The following is a 15,029-nucleotide window of genomic DNA, read 5'->3' as shown; positions in this document are numbered from 1 at the left end:
TTTTGTGAAAACCCGTGAAATTTTATATTTTCAGTTTCCAGTCCCTATAACAATTTTCAAAATGTATTGGAAGATTGCTTTGTCTTAGCGTTGGTCAACATCGTGTTTTGAGTCATGAGAGTACAATGACGACACATATTCTTCTGCCTTGAATTGGAGTTCCAATTCGGTCTCTATTCCACTGCCGCCACGTGATTTTGTTTGAAAACATTCTGTAGTTAGAGCACATTAGCAATATTTCTCCAGCTATCCCTCTCGTGAAGTAATCAACGGATTCGCAGCACATGCGCCCTAACGACGCCCTCCAAGGATCGAAATTATCGACCCGTTCCTGTCGTTGGAGAAGATTTTCACTCGTAGTCCGCGGTTCACGGTTCGTCTCGAAGAAAAAGGTTCGTTCGTGTTCCTCAACATGGTGAGGTCAGTGCTATTGGTGACCATTCTGGCCCTGGGTTCCGCTGCGGCCCATTACGGGGGACCGTTCCTGCTGTGGGGACCGGACGAGCTGAAGGACGTGGATGTGTCTGCCCTCGAGGGGCTCGACGACAAGTTTCTGCGGGATTTGTATTCGAACTCGGCGGCGGTGGTGATTTTTCTGCGGAATGGAACCGCCAAGCTGACGGACGATAACTTTCCCAGCTTCCGGAGGATCATCGAGAAGCACGAGTACGTGTATAGTCCGCAGCAAGGACTGAACTCGAACCCGTTGGATTACAATGTTAATGCTGAGGTGAGTTCATTTTTTGGGGAAGGGTGAAGGATGGTAAATCGAACATCTTAGTGTGACATGAATCAGAGACTCATATCTTTCAAAAGGAAAATCAACTTTCAAATGAATAACACTGTTTCGGGATAATTTAGCAGTATTGAATTTAATGTTTCAGAATAATGCTAGCTGAAAGTATGCCAATCATTGATTCTCGATAAAAATCTTAAATAGCTATCAACTCTCTTTATGGTATTTTTTTTTTGCGAGAGTCGAGAGAACCGCGAAATGATAAGAGAGGAACAGCTGATTGGATTTGAATCTATGGAATCAAAGCCGGCATCAAATGAGATGAATGAAAAAATGCCAAACTGTAATTATGATAATTGGACCAATACAATTTTTAATCAAAATTGCTGTTTTTCTTTTCCACCTCAAAACTTTACCAAAAGTGTAATGAGGCAAAACATTTTTCTGAAAGCAGAATAAAAAATAAGTAGTGGATTGAAATGTAAACTATTTAAAGTAAGAACATAACAAACGTTTATTTTTCCATTTTCATTTAAATTTTACTTTTTGATGTTAAAAAAAGATGAAGATGAAGCAAATAGGGTAAAGTTGTTAATTTCCATCAAAAATAATTATTTAAAATTACGGAACGTGCTCGAGTCCATAATCCGATTGTGGTCCCAGGTCCACTTTGGGAAAACTCTTACTTTAGTAAATTTAACCAATGAGCAATTCCAGCCCAAAACAAGAATTTTTTAGGTAAATTTTTCTCGACCCTCTCCTATTTCAATGAAACTTTGTAGACATGTTATACTAGGCATATATAAGCCATTTTTGTGCAAATGAAGCCAGTTACACTCGATAATGACATTTGAGAAGGGCGTTTGTGTTTTAAATATTTTTGTACTTTGTAATTTAAATATTGCTGTATCTCGAAGCCGATGCATCTTATTAAAAAGTGGTCAAAGACAAACTTGTAGGAAATTTGACGGGCTTTGCGAAAAAAATGCACTGAAAGAAAAAAACACTCCACTTTTATGAGATTTTTAGAATTTTAAGTTTAAAAGTTAAATTTGAAGGTGAGCCCACGATATTTTTCATTATTTTTTTTGTAAAAATAGCCTAAGATGTAACATAGAGACTCTCGAAAAATGCAGGATGGTGCAACGCACCCTAAAAAAATAAAAAATCATTTTCTGAAACTGTTTTTTTGGAAAGTGCTCTAAACGTCAAAATTTTCAAAAACCGAACACGAGAGTCAATTCTCTAGACAATTTTACATAAAAGTCTTCATATTAACCACTGTCCTAAGTCCAATCCTTGTGAAGTTACAGCAGTTTAAAAAATAAAAATGTTGAAAAGATAGGTTTTTTGATGGTTTTTGGCAATTTCTATGTCACAGACTTGATTTTTCAGTCTCGAAAATATTTTTAGGGTTCATCCATAAAGTTCGTCACGCTAAAATCAGCCAATATTTACCCCCCCCCCCCTTTGTCACGCTTTTCCTATACTTATAACATGCAATGTCACACTTGCTCAGACCCCCCTCCCCCCCTAGAGCGTGACATACTTTATGGATGACGCCTTACCGAAAAGCTCGTCCAATTTCCCGTAAGTTTGTCTTTGACCACATTTCAATTGGATGTATGGGCTTACAGATATACGCTAATTACATTGCTCATAACTGAAAACATAATATTTTTTCAGTGTAGTATAGCAACCTAGATAGTAAATTACTTTGGTATTTACTTTAAACATTATAACAGTTATTTTTATGGTCATGATTCAAAAATATGCATTTATGATGATCAAAACAAGCATTAATTGCATGTTAAAAAAAATACACAATTTTCTGCATTTTTGTAGGTAAAATTACTAGGGGTCCACTTTTGGAAAAGTTAGGATTTTTGTTGTCCTACACTGAACCCGACAAATTGGCTCGAAATTCTGCAGTTTCTGGTGTTATTGCAGTAATGTTCCTTAAATTTACATTATTTTGACTAACTGAAGTTAACTAATCGGCCAAAAATGATTGGATAGTTTATTCAATCATGTAAAAAGAAATGCTGTTTTGTTGTGAAAATGAAAGTGGCCATGGCTTATTTTAGATGTCGTACTTAAAACACTTTTTTTGCGAAAAGTACAATTAAATGTTAGTAAACATTATTTTATATGAGAATTAACATGCCAAATTGATTTGTAGCCAAATACCACCTTGCAACTGTGATATTGTTGATTTTTTCATCAAAAAACCTTCAGAGGGTCCACTATAGGAAAAGGGTTCACTAATAGATAACGTACCCTATTACCGCACTCGATTTCAGGGAAATTTTTCGAGATTTCCAGAGATTTTGACCCACTGTTATTATTACTAACAAATACTGATATGTTAAGCATTTTTTTTTTGAATATTAATTGTCTTTTAAATTTTTATATTTTCTTTTTTTTTAAGTAATGCTGTGTGTTAAGGTTTTACTATAATCCTAAACAGTTTGGAGAACTATTTGAAGATAGTAATGTGTATCAGAAAGTATTGAGATTAATTTGACTAAAAATGGGATAACATTAAGGTTCAATTTCTCGTGAAATTACGGAGAATCAACAAATGCAACTCACGATTCCCGGGAGTTTCAAACTATTGAAAATCACTACCCTTGAAATCAAATAAATCATTTCCTGTTAAAATGGTTGCCATGTTTTGCCTTTCTTACTAAAGAAAGGTATAGGTTTTACTTTAAGGCTGGACGTCATTTCCATCTTCGTAAATATGTCGATTCAGCATGAATTTTAATCGGAAAAATCGTCAAAAAATCACACTGCATCGATTTTCGACGCTTTATCGATTCACCTTGACAGAACTCGTCTATCTCAAACCCTCGAATTTTGAGAAAATAAATTCCGTAGAGGTCGAGTGATGTTCGTATGTGGTAAAATTTTGCAAAATTTTATGTCGCGCCGTTCTCAGCTCCCATAAATCCGATTTCGATTCTTCTAAATGCAGATGAGAGCTAGTGTGCTGAACCTGGGCGAGTTGCCGCGCAAATTTCGAAATATCCATCTGTTTTCAGATGTGGCCAGACTTTTCCAGGAAATACACAGTTTTCAAATGAAAATATGGTCAAAATTTTTCATTTTCATACCTTTTATTTATCTCAAAAAATGCATTTTTCGAGCTCTACAACCTCCCAAACTTTCATCCCGATTCATAATTTGGTTCTCGAGTTAGAGCCGTTTGATTAACCTACCATAAACAAAAAAAATCCCTAAAAAATGGTAAAAGCCCACCTGGTGACCTTCGCCAACATTTTTCCTTTCTGATTTTATCTGAAATTTCTTACTACATTCATAGTACAGACCATGAGTGAGCATCTGAAACAAATTAGACATCGATCGGCAATCCTGATCAATTTTTAGAACGATTTACTTTTTGCCTTTCTTACTAAAGAAAGGTATAGGTTTTACTTTAAGGCTGGACGTCATTTCCATCTTCGTAAATATGTCGATTCAGCATGAATTTTAATCGGAAAAATCGTCAAAAAATCACACTGCATAGATTTTCGACGCTTCGTCGCCAAGTCGACAAGTTGTCAAGTTTAGTTTCGAATACTGGCGCGAGAATGCTGGTGCATATATTTTTTGCTCGACTTATACTCGTTTGTAGTAGCTTGTCTACCGATGTTTCCTTCAACATGAAAGATATTGTAGCTTCTCGTTTTTTTTGCCCTGTCCGTTTTGCATATTTGTCCAATGTTTATGCTGAAACTTTTGTGACATAGGACATTCATCCGGCTACAATCAATTGGTTTCCCGTTTGCTCCTAAAATCACCTTAAAGTAGATTCCATTTTTTCGTGATTTCATAAGTTAATTGAACAGGGTGCAATTTGGCGCCCTCAGCAGGGCCCAAGAGAAACATTGCATTGCTCTATAACGTGTTCCATTTTGATGATTATTTCCTCTTTCTAGAAGTTGCTACGTTGCTGGGTCGCTGTTCGTTTTATGCATCGCTAGCATACAATGACCGGTGTAATGGTATATCAGGGTCCGGTCTGAGCTAGAAGTAAATATTTTTTGTTCGCTGCGATTATTAAATTTATTGCGGCTGGAGTGGCTATTTATTGCCAAATCATTAAAAAATAATACTTCAGTAGGGGTGAAATTAGTTCAAAATGATATTTTATGGACTTTGCAATTCCTCAGTCTTTTCAATGAAACTTGATCCTGTTTAAAGGGTATTGTAGGAGACAACTCAAATAACGTTTTCTTAAAATGTCACATTCTTTATATGTACGGTTAAACATATTCTTTTGATGAAAATTGTGTTTTTTATTTCTTTTGGAAAACATATCATTTATAATATTTTGCTTTCGTCATATTCTTTTGTGCTGACGTTTTTTTTTCATAAAATTATTTTTATTAGGTCCTTTTCGGTACTTGGACCTGGTTAGCACCGAGTCGGCTTTAGTAATTACATTTGACTTAATAATTACAGAGGATCTTGTGTGTAAATGTTAGTGGGAGGGGAGCCGATTACCCGCGGCCTACTCGGGGTTAGTAGGGAAGGGATTGATGTTAAAGACAAGGCGTGGGAAGGGAAGGGGAATTGTGATGGGGTCTTGGTTGGCTCTGCTGGCCTTTGCGTTTTGTCCTCAGCCGCAACTCGGTGTCCAGCTGCTGGGGCGTTCTTGCTTTGCTTCCGATGCAAACCAGAAACGACGGCTTTGTGTGAAGGAGAGTTATACTAACTGAAGGAAAACTAACTGAAGGAAAACTAACTGAAGAAAAACTAAATGGATATTTTGGAATCTAAGAGGAACTGATATTTGTGCTGACGTAATTAAACAATGTCGATGTTATGAATTGAAAGAAGTTCTATCATTGTTATATTCTTTTGTAAGAAAGGCTCTATCTCACCCCAGGTGGGATTAAATCGGGTTTTTTTTTGTAATTTACCATCATTACGATACGGAATGCATGACCGCCTCTTCATAGCAAGAAATCATTCTCTTTTGACACATAGATGTCTCTTCGACATCGTCCAACAGCTCAAACGCTTCCCAACCGTTGCTCTTATAGCACGTACACTCAGCAAATGTTCCCCTCATTTATTTCAGATCATCAACCTCGTCGGTTCCCCAACACAACAGGACGTCGAGCTGTCCGCGCTGTACCGCGACTCGTCGGCCAACTACGGCGAACGCAAGGTGCTTGGGATTTTGGCCAACCGCTGGGACGAATACCACCACGAGTTGCACAAGCGTGAGGCCCGAGCGGATGACTCGTCGACCAGTACGACCCCGGCGGGACCCACGGACGAGCCGGAGATTGACGACGCCATCTACTCGGTGCCGGGAAAGGCTCTGATCTACATCACCTCGGCGCCGGTACTGAACATCAACGGAACCTCGGACGACGAGTACGTCCTGGACAAGCATACCGTTGCGACGTACGATGCCAGGGAGAAGGAGAGCAAACTGATTGTCACGTTCAAGGTGGACGACACGGCCAAGGTACTTGGACAATATTTTTGGTTGTCATTATTTACGAAAAAACACTAAAACCTCACAATATGACCACAATCATAATTTTATAATTATTATTTGAATTCGTGTCACTCGAACAAAATTTACTGCTAATTTCCGGCTTTTGTGAAGATTGCTGTGTAACCTTTCCGCTAATCGGATTAGCTTGTGTAAGCCGGCACCTATGATTAAAGTAAGAAACTGAAAGTTTTTGGCCGCAGGCCGCGTCAAATAACGACCGTCGTCGGACATGGATAAGCATTTAAAGTGCTCCAGTGAATGTGGCGCTTTTGGAGCATCCTCTTTCCTTAATTACTGAAAATTGTGTTGCTCGACTAATTAAATTGGTTGTCAAATTACTAATGAGTCAACATTAGAATTATTGATTAAAATACATGCTTTTACCATATCCAATCAATCTTTTCCAGCTCACGCTCAAGTTCCGCTTCGAGATGAGCTCCGGCTACTGGACCATGCCCAAGGTGGACGTGTTCCTGCTGGACACCAAGAACAAGGACGCCGGCAAGAGCATCGACGCCGTGCTGGAGATCGAGAGTGGCACGGTGCCGTACGCTCCGATCGGCTTCTCATACTCGTGCTCGAAGCAGCTGGTGTTCCGCAACGGGTCCATCGTGCTGACGCTGGAGAACATTCAGGTGAGGATCGAGTTGGGATTACATTTTGACTTGTAAATAAAACATTTGTAGAGTTCTATGGGGTTTAAAAAACATTTTAAGAGTATCATAACTGGTGACAGTGTTTTGATTGAATTAAAAGAGTTTTGCATCATTTAGAAGCTCGTGAACCATCGTCCACAGTCAAAATATGATCGAAACAAACTTCCAACAAACAATGATTAGTTTGTATCGACTTAAGCCGAGTAGATATGCATCGCTAACGCAACAATCGACCCCACTCTTGGAGAACTCTTACCAACCAAAGTGGATAGCCGCCCAGTAGTGGCCACTCGCCACGAGGGCTTTTCAGCGCCCAAAGTCCCCTCGTCGTAACGAGCTGAAACCGAAAGTGAAAAGAGGACCATATCATTATTATCGTTTTGGGCGCCCCCCACTTGCCCGAGAGATGAATCTCGTTGCGAACCCAACCCCAACTTGGCGGGGGTCTTGCGCCATTTTGGTTTTCCACTACTTCGGTTGGCCTCCGCCGGGTTTCGGTGTTTTCGGGCCTCCACCAAGCCACGGGGCCACGCGGTCAGTAATTGTGGCACTTTGCCAAACTCCTCCGTCGGTCGGCTGAAGTATGCGGCCGGCTGATAATTTTGCTCATCTGGCGCGGGGGTCATTGATCAATGGGTGTGCCTTGTGTGGAGTTTATTAAAGACCGCGATTGATTACTTGCGAAATATTAACAACCTGTCGAGAAAAGATTTGTTTTGCCAATGCTAGGCGTTAAATAGACGATTGATTTTTTCTTTAATTTGTGTACTTTTCATAATTGTGTTTCTTGAATGAAAAGAAAATTTATATTTTGAATAAAGAATAATTTGGCCATTTAAGGTATGTTAACCTTTAAAATAATACACAACATTGTTATTCTGTTCCGTTGTTCTGTTGTTCTGTTGTTTTGTTGTGTTGTTATTCTTCTGTTAATTTGTTCTGTTGTTCTGTTGTCGTGTTGCTTCATTTTCTTGCTCTCGTTTCATAATGATCTATCTTCAAATGACGTTTTCACACTGCCCCAGTTCGTGCAACTGCTACTTCTTCTAAAGTACCGCCACTGAAGGTGGTAATTGAATCATGTATAGCTTGAGCTGAAGATGCTCCTCTCTTCATTCATCAGATCGGCACCCCTCAAAACTACACTCACAAAACGCCCACGCACAGTTGTTCGAGAAACAAAAAATGAAACAAAACAGAAGGCAAAAAGAATGCTTCATGTAACGCAAGGCGAGATTTTCATGACTATTTTTCTTCTATTTCTATACCGAACGATAAAAATATCACTGTTGAGCTCGTCAAAAAGCGTGAAGAATTTTTCTCACAAGTGTGTGAGAACACATTTTTTGAGTTGATTGTCGTCGTTGAACTTAGCCTAAGCAGATATGCATCTCTTGCTTTGAATTTGAATATAAAATGATGAACGTTGGTCGGCTTCAGGGAAATTGAGTTGAGTTGGTACATGCTGTAATGACTTTTATGATGTCTTTGCGATCTTATGTAACATGAAGGTTTTCAGGCGCGATCTCTGACAGATAACCAGGGTAATTACTTCCAATTTTCACCAACATTTGATAGCTTCAAATTCTTGAATTGGCGAACTCTCAGCTTGTTACGCTCTAATAGACGACCTACACAGAAGCCGAATTTTCGGCTTCTTGTACTCTCCGTCCAATCTACTTCAGACGATGTAACAATTTGGTTGTGATTCATGTCGTACAGACATCAGATGCGAGCCCAACAAACAAGGGCTGGTTTTATTGGAGATGTACACGACGCCGACTTGGGGCTTCTTGCTGCGTGATGAGCCACTTGCCATAATGATGAAGGAGGTGTGTGTAGAATTGTTGTTTTAGGGTAGTTGGATGTTTGACGCGACTTATGAAAACATGGGCGGCTACATATTTGGAGAGTGCGGCGTAGATGCGATCATCTGTGGGAACTCGTACACACGTTTGGCGGAATCGTTGTGATGGCGTTACATGACGAGGTGGTTATGGTTTTGCATCGCATTAACGTGCGGATTAATGTGTGTACTTAGCGGTTGGAGTGTGTTTAATTTGGTGGTGGTTTGGATTTTATGAACAATTAATTGCATACTGAGCAGAAGAGATATAAAACTAAAAGAAGAAACTGCAAACAGAAAACATCAAATTCAACAAAAGGAAACGTCAATAGAGCAAAAGAACATCAGAACAACAGAACAACAGAACAACAGAACAACAGAACAACAGAACAACAGAACAACAGAACAACAGAACAACAGAACAACAGAACAACAGAACAACAGAACAACAGAACAACAGAACAACAGAACAACAGAACAACAGAACAACAGAACAACAGAACAACAGGTTTTAAAATTTGAAGATTTGACGATTTGATGATTTGAAGATTTGAAGATTTAAAGATTTAAAGATTTGAAGATTTGAAGATTTGAAGATTTGAAGATTTGAAGATTTGAAGATTTGAATATTTGAAGATTTGAAGATTTGAAGATTTGAAGATTTGAAGATTTGAAGATTTGAAGATTTGAAGATTTAAAGATTTGAAGATTTAAAGATTTAAAGATTTAAAGATTTGAAGATTTGAAGATTTGAAGATTTGAAGATTTGAAGATTTGAAGATTTGAAGATTTGAAGATTTGAAGATTTGAAGATTTGAAGATTTGAAGATTTGAAGATTTGAAGATTTGAAGATTTGAAGATTTGAAGATTTGAAGATTTGAAGATTTGAAGATTTGAAGATTTGAAGATTTGAAGATTTAAAGATTTGAAGATTTGAAGATTTAAAGATTTGAAGATTTGAAGATTTGAAGATTTGAAGATTTGAAGATTTGAAGATTTGAAGATTTGAAGATTTGAAGATTTGAAGATTTGAAGATTTGAAGATTTGAAGATTTGAAGATTTGAAGATTTGAAGATTTGAAGATTTGAAGATTTGAAGATTTGAAGATTTGAAGATTTGAAGATTTGAAGATTTGAAGATTTGAAGATTTGAAGATTTGAAGATTTGAAGATTTGAAGATTTGAAGATTTGAAGATTTGAAGATTTAAAGATTTGAAGATTTGAAGATTTAAAGATTTGAAGATTTAAAGATTTAAAGATTTGAAGATTTGAAGATTTGAAGATTTGAAGATTTGAAGATTTGAAGATTTGAAGATTTGAAGATTTGAAGATTTGAAGATTTGAAGATTTGAAGATTTGAAGATTTGAAGATTTGAAGATTTGAAGATTTGAAGATTTGAAGATTTGAAGATTTGAAGATTTGAAGATTTGAAGATTTGAAGATTTGAAGATTTGAAGATTTGAAGATTTGAAGATTTAAAGATTTGAAGATTTAAAGATTTGAAGATTTGAAGATTTGAAGATTTGAAGATTTGAAGATTTGAAGATTTGAAGATTTGAAGATTTGAAGATTTGAAGATTTGAAGATTTGAAGATTTGAAGATTTGAAGATTTGAAGATTTGAAGATTTGAAGATTTGAAGATTTGAAGATTTGAAGATTTGAAGATTTGAAGAATTGAAGATTTGGAGATTTGTGACTTGAGAGGCGAAAACTAATAATGATTTTTCCCATCTCTTCCTACAGGTCCAACCGGCGATGGACGGCAGCAGCAAGTTCGGCAGCGCCTGGGACTGCATCGGCTTCACCACCGCTCCTATCTGGTCCGGAATCTTCGTGACATCGATCATGGCCATCATGCTGGCGATCGCAATCTGTGCCATACTAGACATCAAGCCGCCGAACCGGTTCGAGTCCCGTACCGGCAAACAGCTCAGCTTTACCGTGCAGGAGTAAACCAGTGTGTGTCAATTGGTCATCCCTGGCATGTCTTTATTGAGTGGGGGGCGTGTTATTAACCACGTAGATTTAACCTTGCTTAAGGGGGAGAGCAAACGGAACATGCAGAGAAAACAACAGTTAAATTTGTCATTAAAACCAAGACTTAATCAGAGAGTTGCAGCTGAACTCTGAGCTAGGGAAGAGGAGACCAAACTCCACGCCACATGAATGGATTGAAGAAAGACTAGTTGCAATTTCCCTCACACAGCTGATTTTCCCCGGGTGCAGAAACGCATGCCGCAATTGCAAAACGACAGCATATTTATCTTGGTTTTACACGCCTCTAATAACCAAGTCCGGCCACCGAGCGCGCGCACTTGCGAGAGAAACTTAATCGATACTAAAGTTCATCGTTTTATTAGCCAATGTTTGTGCAGTTTTCCGTTTCGCATTTTCTGCGTTTCAGTTTTCTACTTTTAATTTAATAGTTGTGAAGGTCAAAAGGCTACCGCAGTGTCGTGTGTACGTGCATGTTTCAATTACAAATTGAGTAAAAGTGAAATTGCTGAACTGTCCTGTACTGGGTAGGATAAGATAACAATAAACGTGTCTCTAGCTGAACAAAATTGCTGGTTGATAAAAAGAATGTAACAAAAATTCACTCCCTCTCGTTGTAAAAATTGCAGAAAGCAGACAACATAGTTAATCGAGTAATAAATTCAAAAACAGTAAAAAGAGTCGTTTTATTTCAATCCCAAAAAAACTGTGTCGAAGTATTCAAAATCTTGAAAAAATGTTTTATACAGCTCCTGATCGCATAACCCTTTGAGGCCTGAATTTTCAAAAAAATATTTGTTTAATCAATGATGGGAAAATGATTTTTATGACCATGCGAATATTATAGGCTAGTTTTGGAAATTTCGATATTTGGATCATATATGACCCATCAGGCTCGAAAGGGATAAATGACCCATATGCATTTTCACTGGAGAACATTCCTTTTGTACCGGTTTATACAGTAAAAGGTTGGTCACTTTTTCGTTTGACACTTTTTTAAGTGACGAACTATCACTTTTTACACGGCGCTCACGCACACTATCATAACAAACTTTTGGTAGTGTATGTCTAACCATCGGGGTTAGACTGTTTTTAGTAACTTTTAAAGCATTTTTATTAAAACTCCTTCATTGCTTTTGGTCACTACAGGTTGTCAATTTACTACTATTTACCCGCATAAACGCACACGTCAGCTTATCGACCCCCGCAAAACGAATGTAAATATCCCGCCACAAGTGTGCAATTTTGTCGGATAAAACAACATATCAATACTCGCGCGCCAGTGCGCAAAGTTGACGTTTAGCCGTACTTATGACCATCAGCCAGTCCAGGGGCGGGGGGAGCAGGTACTTATGACTCCACACGAGAAAGTGCGAACTCTGCGAACTCTCAACAGCGCCGACGACGACGACGCATTGGGCAACTCGACAAAAACCCCTGCGGGGGGATCAGGATGACCTACTTCCGGCCCCCTCCTCACCCTGTTCAGCTGTGAACTAAGGGAAGGTCCAAGCGACTCTTGCTTTTGGGTTGGTCGTTTATCAATTTATATGCTAAAGGTTTCTTCGCTGACTGGCTGGCTGATGTTGGGGGGGGATTCAAGTTTTGTTTTCCTTTGTTTTTTTGTTGTTGTTTACCTCTTCGTTCATCTTTCTCTTTATGAGACTTTTTGGCACAACGCCATATGAGTGATAGTGTTGTCTGCCGACTCGGGTTCAGGAGGAGAACGAAAGCGTTGATATCACGAAGCTGTCTCGCGAATCGTCGTCGTCTTTCAGGCAGGTTTCGGTTGATTCTGGGGAGTTCAGTGAACTCTCACCAGGCAGTGCAGCAGCAGCTGCTGCTGCCCCCTTCTTGGTACGAATTCCAACATTGCACCGTGAGTTCGTGGAGCGCCGCCGTCAGAGTGTGATGGTTTGATAAGACTCACTTGCTCAGGTCTGCTGGAGTCGTATATCCCGAGGGCATGATCGATGAAAGTGAATTTATACCTGTCCAAAAGCGAACGCTGGATGGAACGGGCGTGTGTGTCAGAACCGGAAATGTGACTTCGCGTGGAAGTGATCGACCCTGGGGTGGTATGAACTTTTGGACTTGTCGTCGATTTGGCTCTGAGAAGCAAAAAAAAACTGCGTTTTTTAACAGATTCAAGTTTCCTACTTAAAAAGTTATCCTTGACTCGCTCAACGGTGCAGTAAATGGTGTAGAAATTTTTCTTATTTCCATCGTGACAAGTGTTTGAATAACATTTGTAAGCCTAAGGCAAATACAAATTATGCCATGATGAGATGAGATCTACAGGCTTAATCTTTTCCCCAAGGAAACTAGTTTAGGCATATAGCTGTCATGTAAAACAAATTTACAACCTTGATTCCCTTATAACCCTATTTCGTGGCGTCAGAAACATCATTTAATTTCTATGTTGAAAGTGTGCTATAGGTCACTCTTGCATTGAATTGCTGCTTGAAAAAAATCAAAGTTGTACGCAAAAATATAAATCAAACCTAACAAAACATCTATCACTCTTTCGGAAGTGCCCAAAATCTTCTTTGGTCACTAATTAAAAGTTTCCACATTTTACACGGGTTTTTCCCCCTTTCGCAGTCTCCCACAGAAAGCATTCACCATGTCACAAGATTATATCAACCAAATTAATATTGGGATGCAAAAGCATACACACGCGGCTAGGGGCTTAAATTATCGTCTTCCGCGCCACTTCAGCTAGACTAGACGACGACGAAAGTTGCCCTGGAAAGAAATCTGTTCCGTCGACGACAAGAGCGGTTCATAATTGCTACCTTAAGATCTGTGAAACAAGGAAGGCAAAAATTAAAACCAATGTGTCGCGTGCAAAGCTCACTGGGCTTTTAACATTGTCGCCCCCCCCCCGTCGTTGGCTGACTTTCGGAGCTTTGACGTTCCGGGGTCAAGTTGGGTTGAGCGAACGAACCGTCTTTTAATCTTTCGTGGAAACCTTTGCCAGGGGTGCATTCTTCCGGTAAACATAGCCATTTGATGCCGTTTTTCATTTTTAATTGTAGTTCATCATTCATGCAAATCTCTGGGGTTGGAAGTATTTTTGATCGTTGAGTTCTCCCCCACCCAATTAGACAATATAAAAGTTGATGACAAGCAAGAAATTAATGTTTGGGAAAATGGAGTTGTTGAAAAGATACATATATATACATTCGGATCCGCAACGACTGATTATTTTAAATCTTTCTGGTTTTGGCGAGCAGTTTTGTCGAAAAAGAAAAATAGAATTTTTCTACTTAACTGACGTTTCGACCATTATTTCTAGCCTTCTTCTGTAGTTTACTAAAATGTATTAGGTTTCCCGGACGTCTTATACTACAACGATAAAAAGTTGAATTTTTGAAGGTTGAAATTTTATTTGGTTGGATATTACCTTTTTTGAGTAATAGTACATAAAAAATGTTTAAAAATGTGAAACTGATGAAAGTTCACCAGTTCCTGATGCTATATTTCATTTTTTTTTAAATCTGTCATCAATTCTTGATGAATATTAACTGGGTGCTGAATAGTGGTTCGCAAAAAGGCCTCAATTTTTAACTGTCAAAGTGGAACCAAATTACTGTTCGCCAAAAGTAGACAGTATTGTGATCGATTATTAAAATTGTTTATTTAATTAGTTTTTTTTGCAAGAATGAAAAAAATGTGGCTGTTGAGAACCTGGGGTTAAATTCAAGAGACCTTACGAGAGTTGATGGCGAGATCGTATTTTTTATAATTATGAATGGAAGTTGTTTATGGAGTGGATGCGGTTGTATCCAACCAGAAGCTGTTTCTATTGTTTGATACCGTTTGAAAACCTGGTTTAGTGAAAATCCTTTCTGTTTGTTGGATCAGCTTCGCTAGAATTAGCGATGTTTTTTTCGCTGGATCAGGAAGAGCTGCACAATTCCAAAATCAGCCAGGGAATTGTTTTGCGACATCGCAGAATTATGGCCTATCTACAATCACTTAACTTAGAACATCTAAGTAAAGTAGTTACTTAGGAAAGTCTGCAACTTACGTTCGTCATCCACAATCAACTTAGAAAACTTGCTGGGCTGATATACGTTGCTATGCAGTTGTTTGTTTACCTTTGATATGGAAACGTCAACTTACCGTAGATTTTGAAATTTTCCAAACCAAACGTCAGTTTCTAATTTGATTACTTTTCCATTGTAGAAACTCAGATTCATTTCCATTGATTCAAATTCCTAAGCTAAGTGAAATTTTCTAAACTAAGTGATTGTAGATAGGCC

The 15,029-nt window shown here is 38.4% G+C and overlaps 1 protein-coding gene across 1 annotated transcript; it reads left to right on the top strand.

The window, feature by feature from the left end:
- Positions 1–302: 302 nt before the first annotated feature.
- Positions 303–11,436, top strand: LOC6054158. Its single transcript, XM_038248857.1, has 4 exons — positions 303–730; positions 5,829–6,224; positions 6,665–6,892; positions 10,507–11,436. The coding sequence occupies exons 1-4, from the start codon at positions 413–415 to the stop codon at positions 10,714–10,716; spliced, it is 1,152 nt and encodes a 383-aa protein (XP_038104785.1). The 5' UTR covers positions 303–412; the 3' UTR covers positions 10,717–11,436.
- Positions 11,437–15,029: the final 3,593 nt, after the last annotated feature.

The sequence above is a fragment of the Culex quinquefasciatus genome, chromosome 1 (assembly GCF_015732765.1).
Source record: "Culex quinquefasciatus strain JHB chromosome 1, VPISU_Cqui_1.0_pri_paternal, whole genome shotgun sequence".
Lineage (NCBI taxonomy): Eukaryota > Metazoa > Arthropoda > Insecta > Diptera > Culicidae > Culex > Culex quinquefasciatus.
Note: the sequence above shows the minus strand (reverse complement) of the source record. Positions and strands in the feature narration are given on the sequence as shown.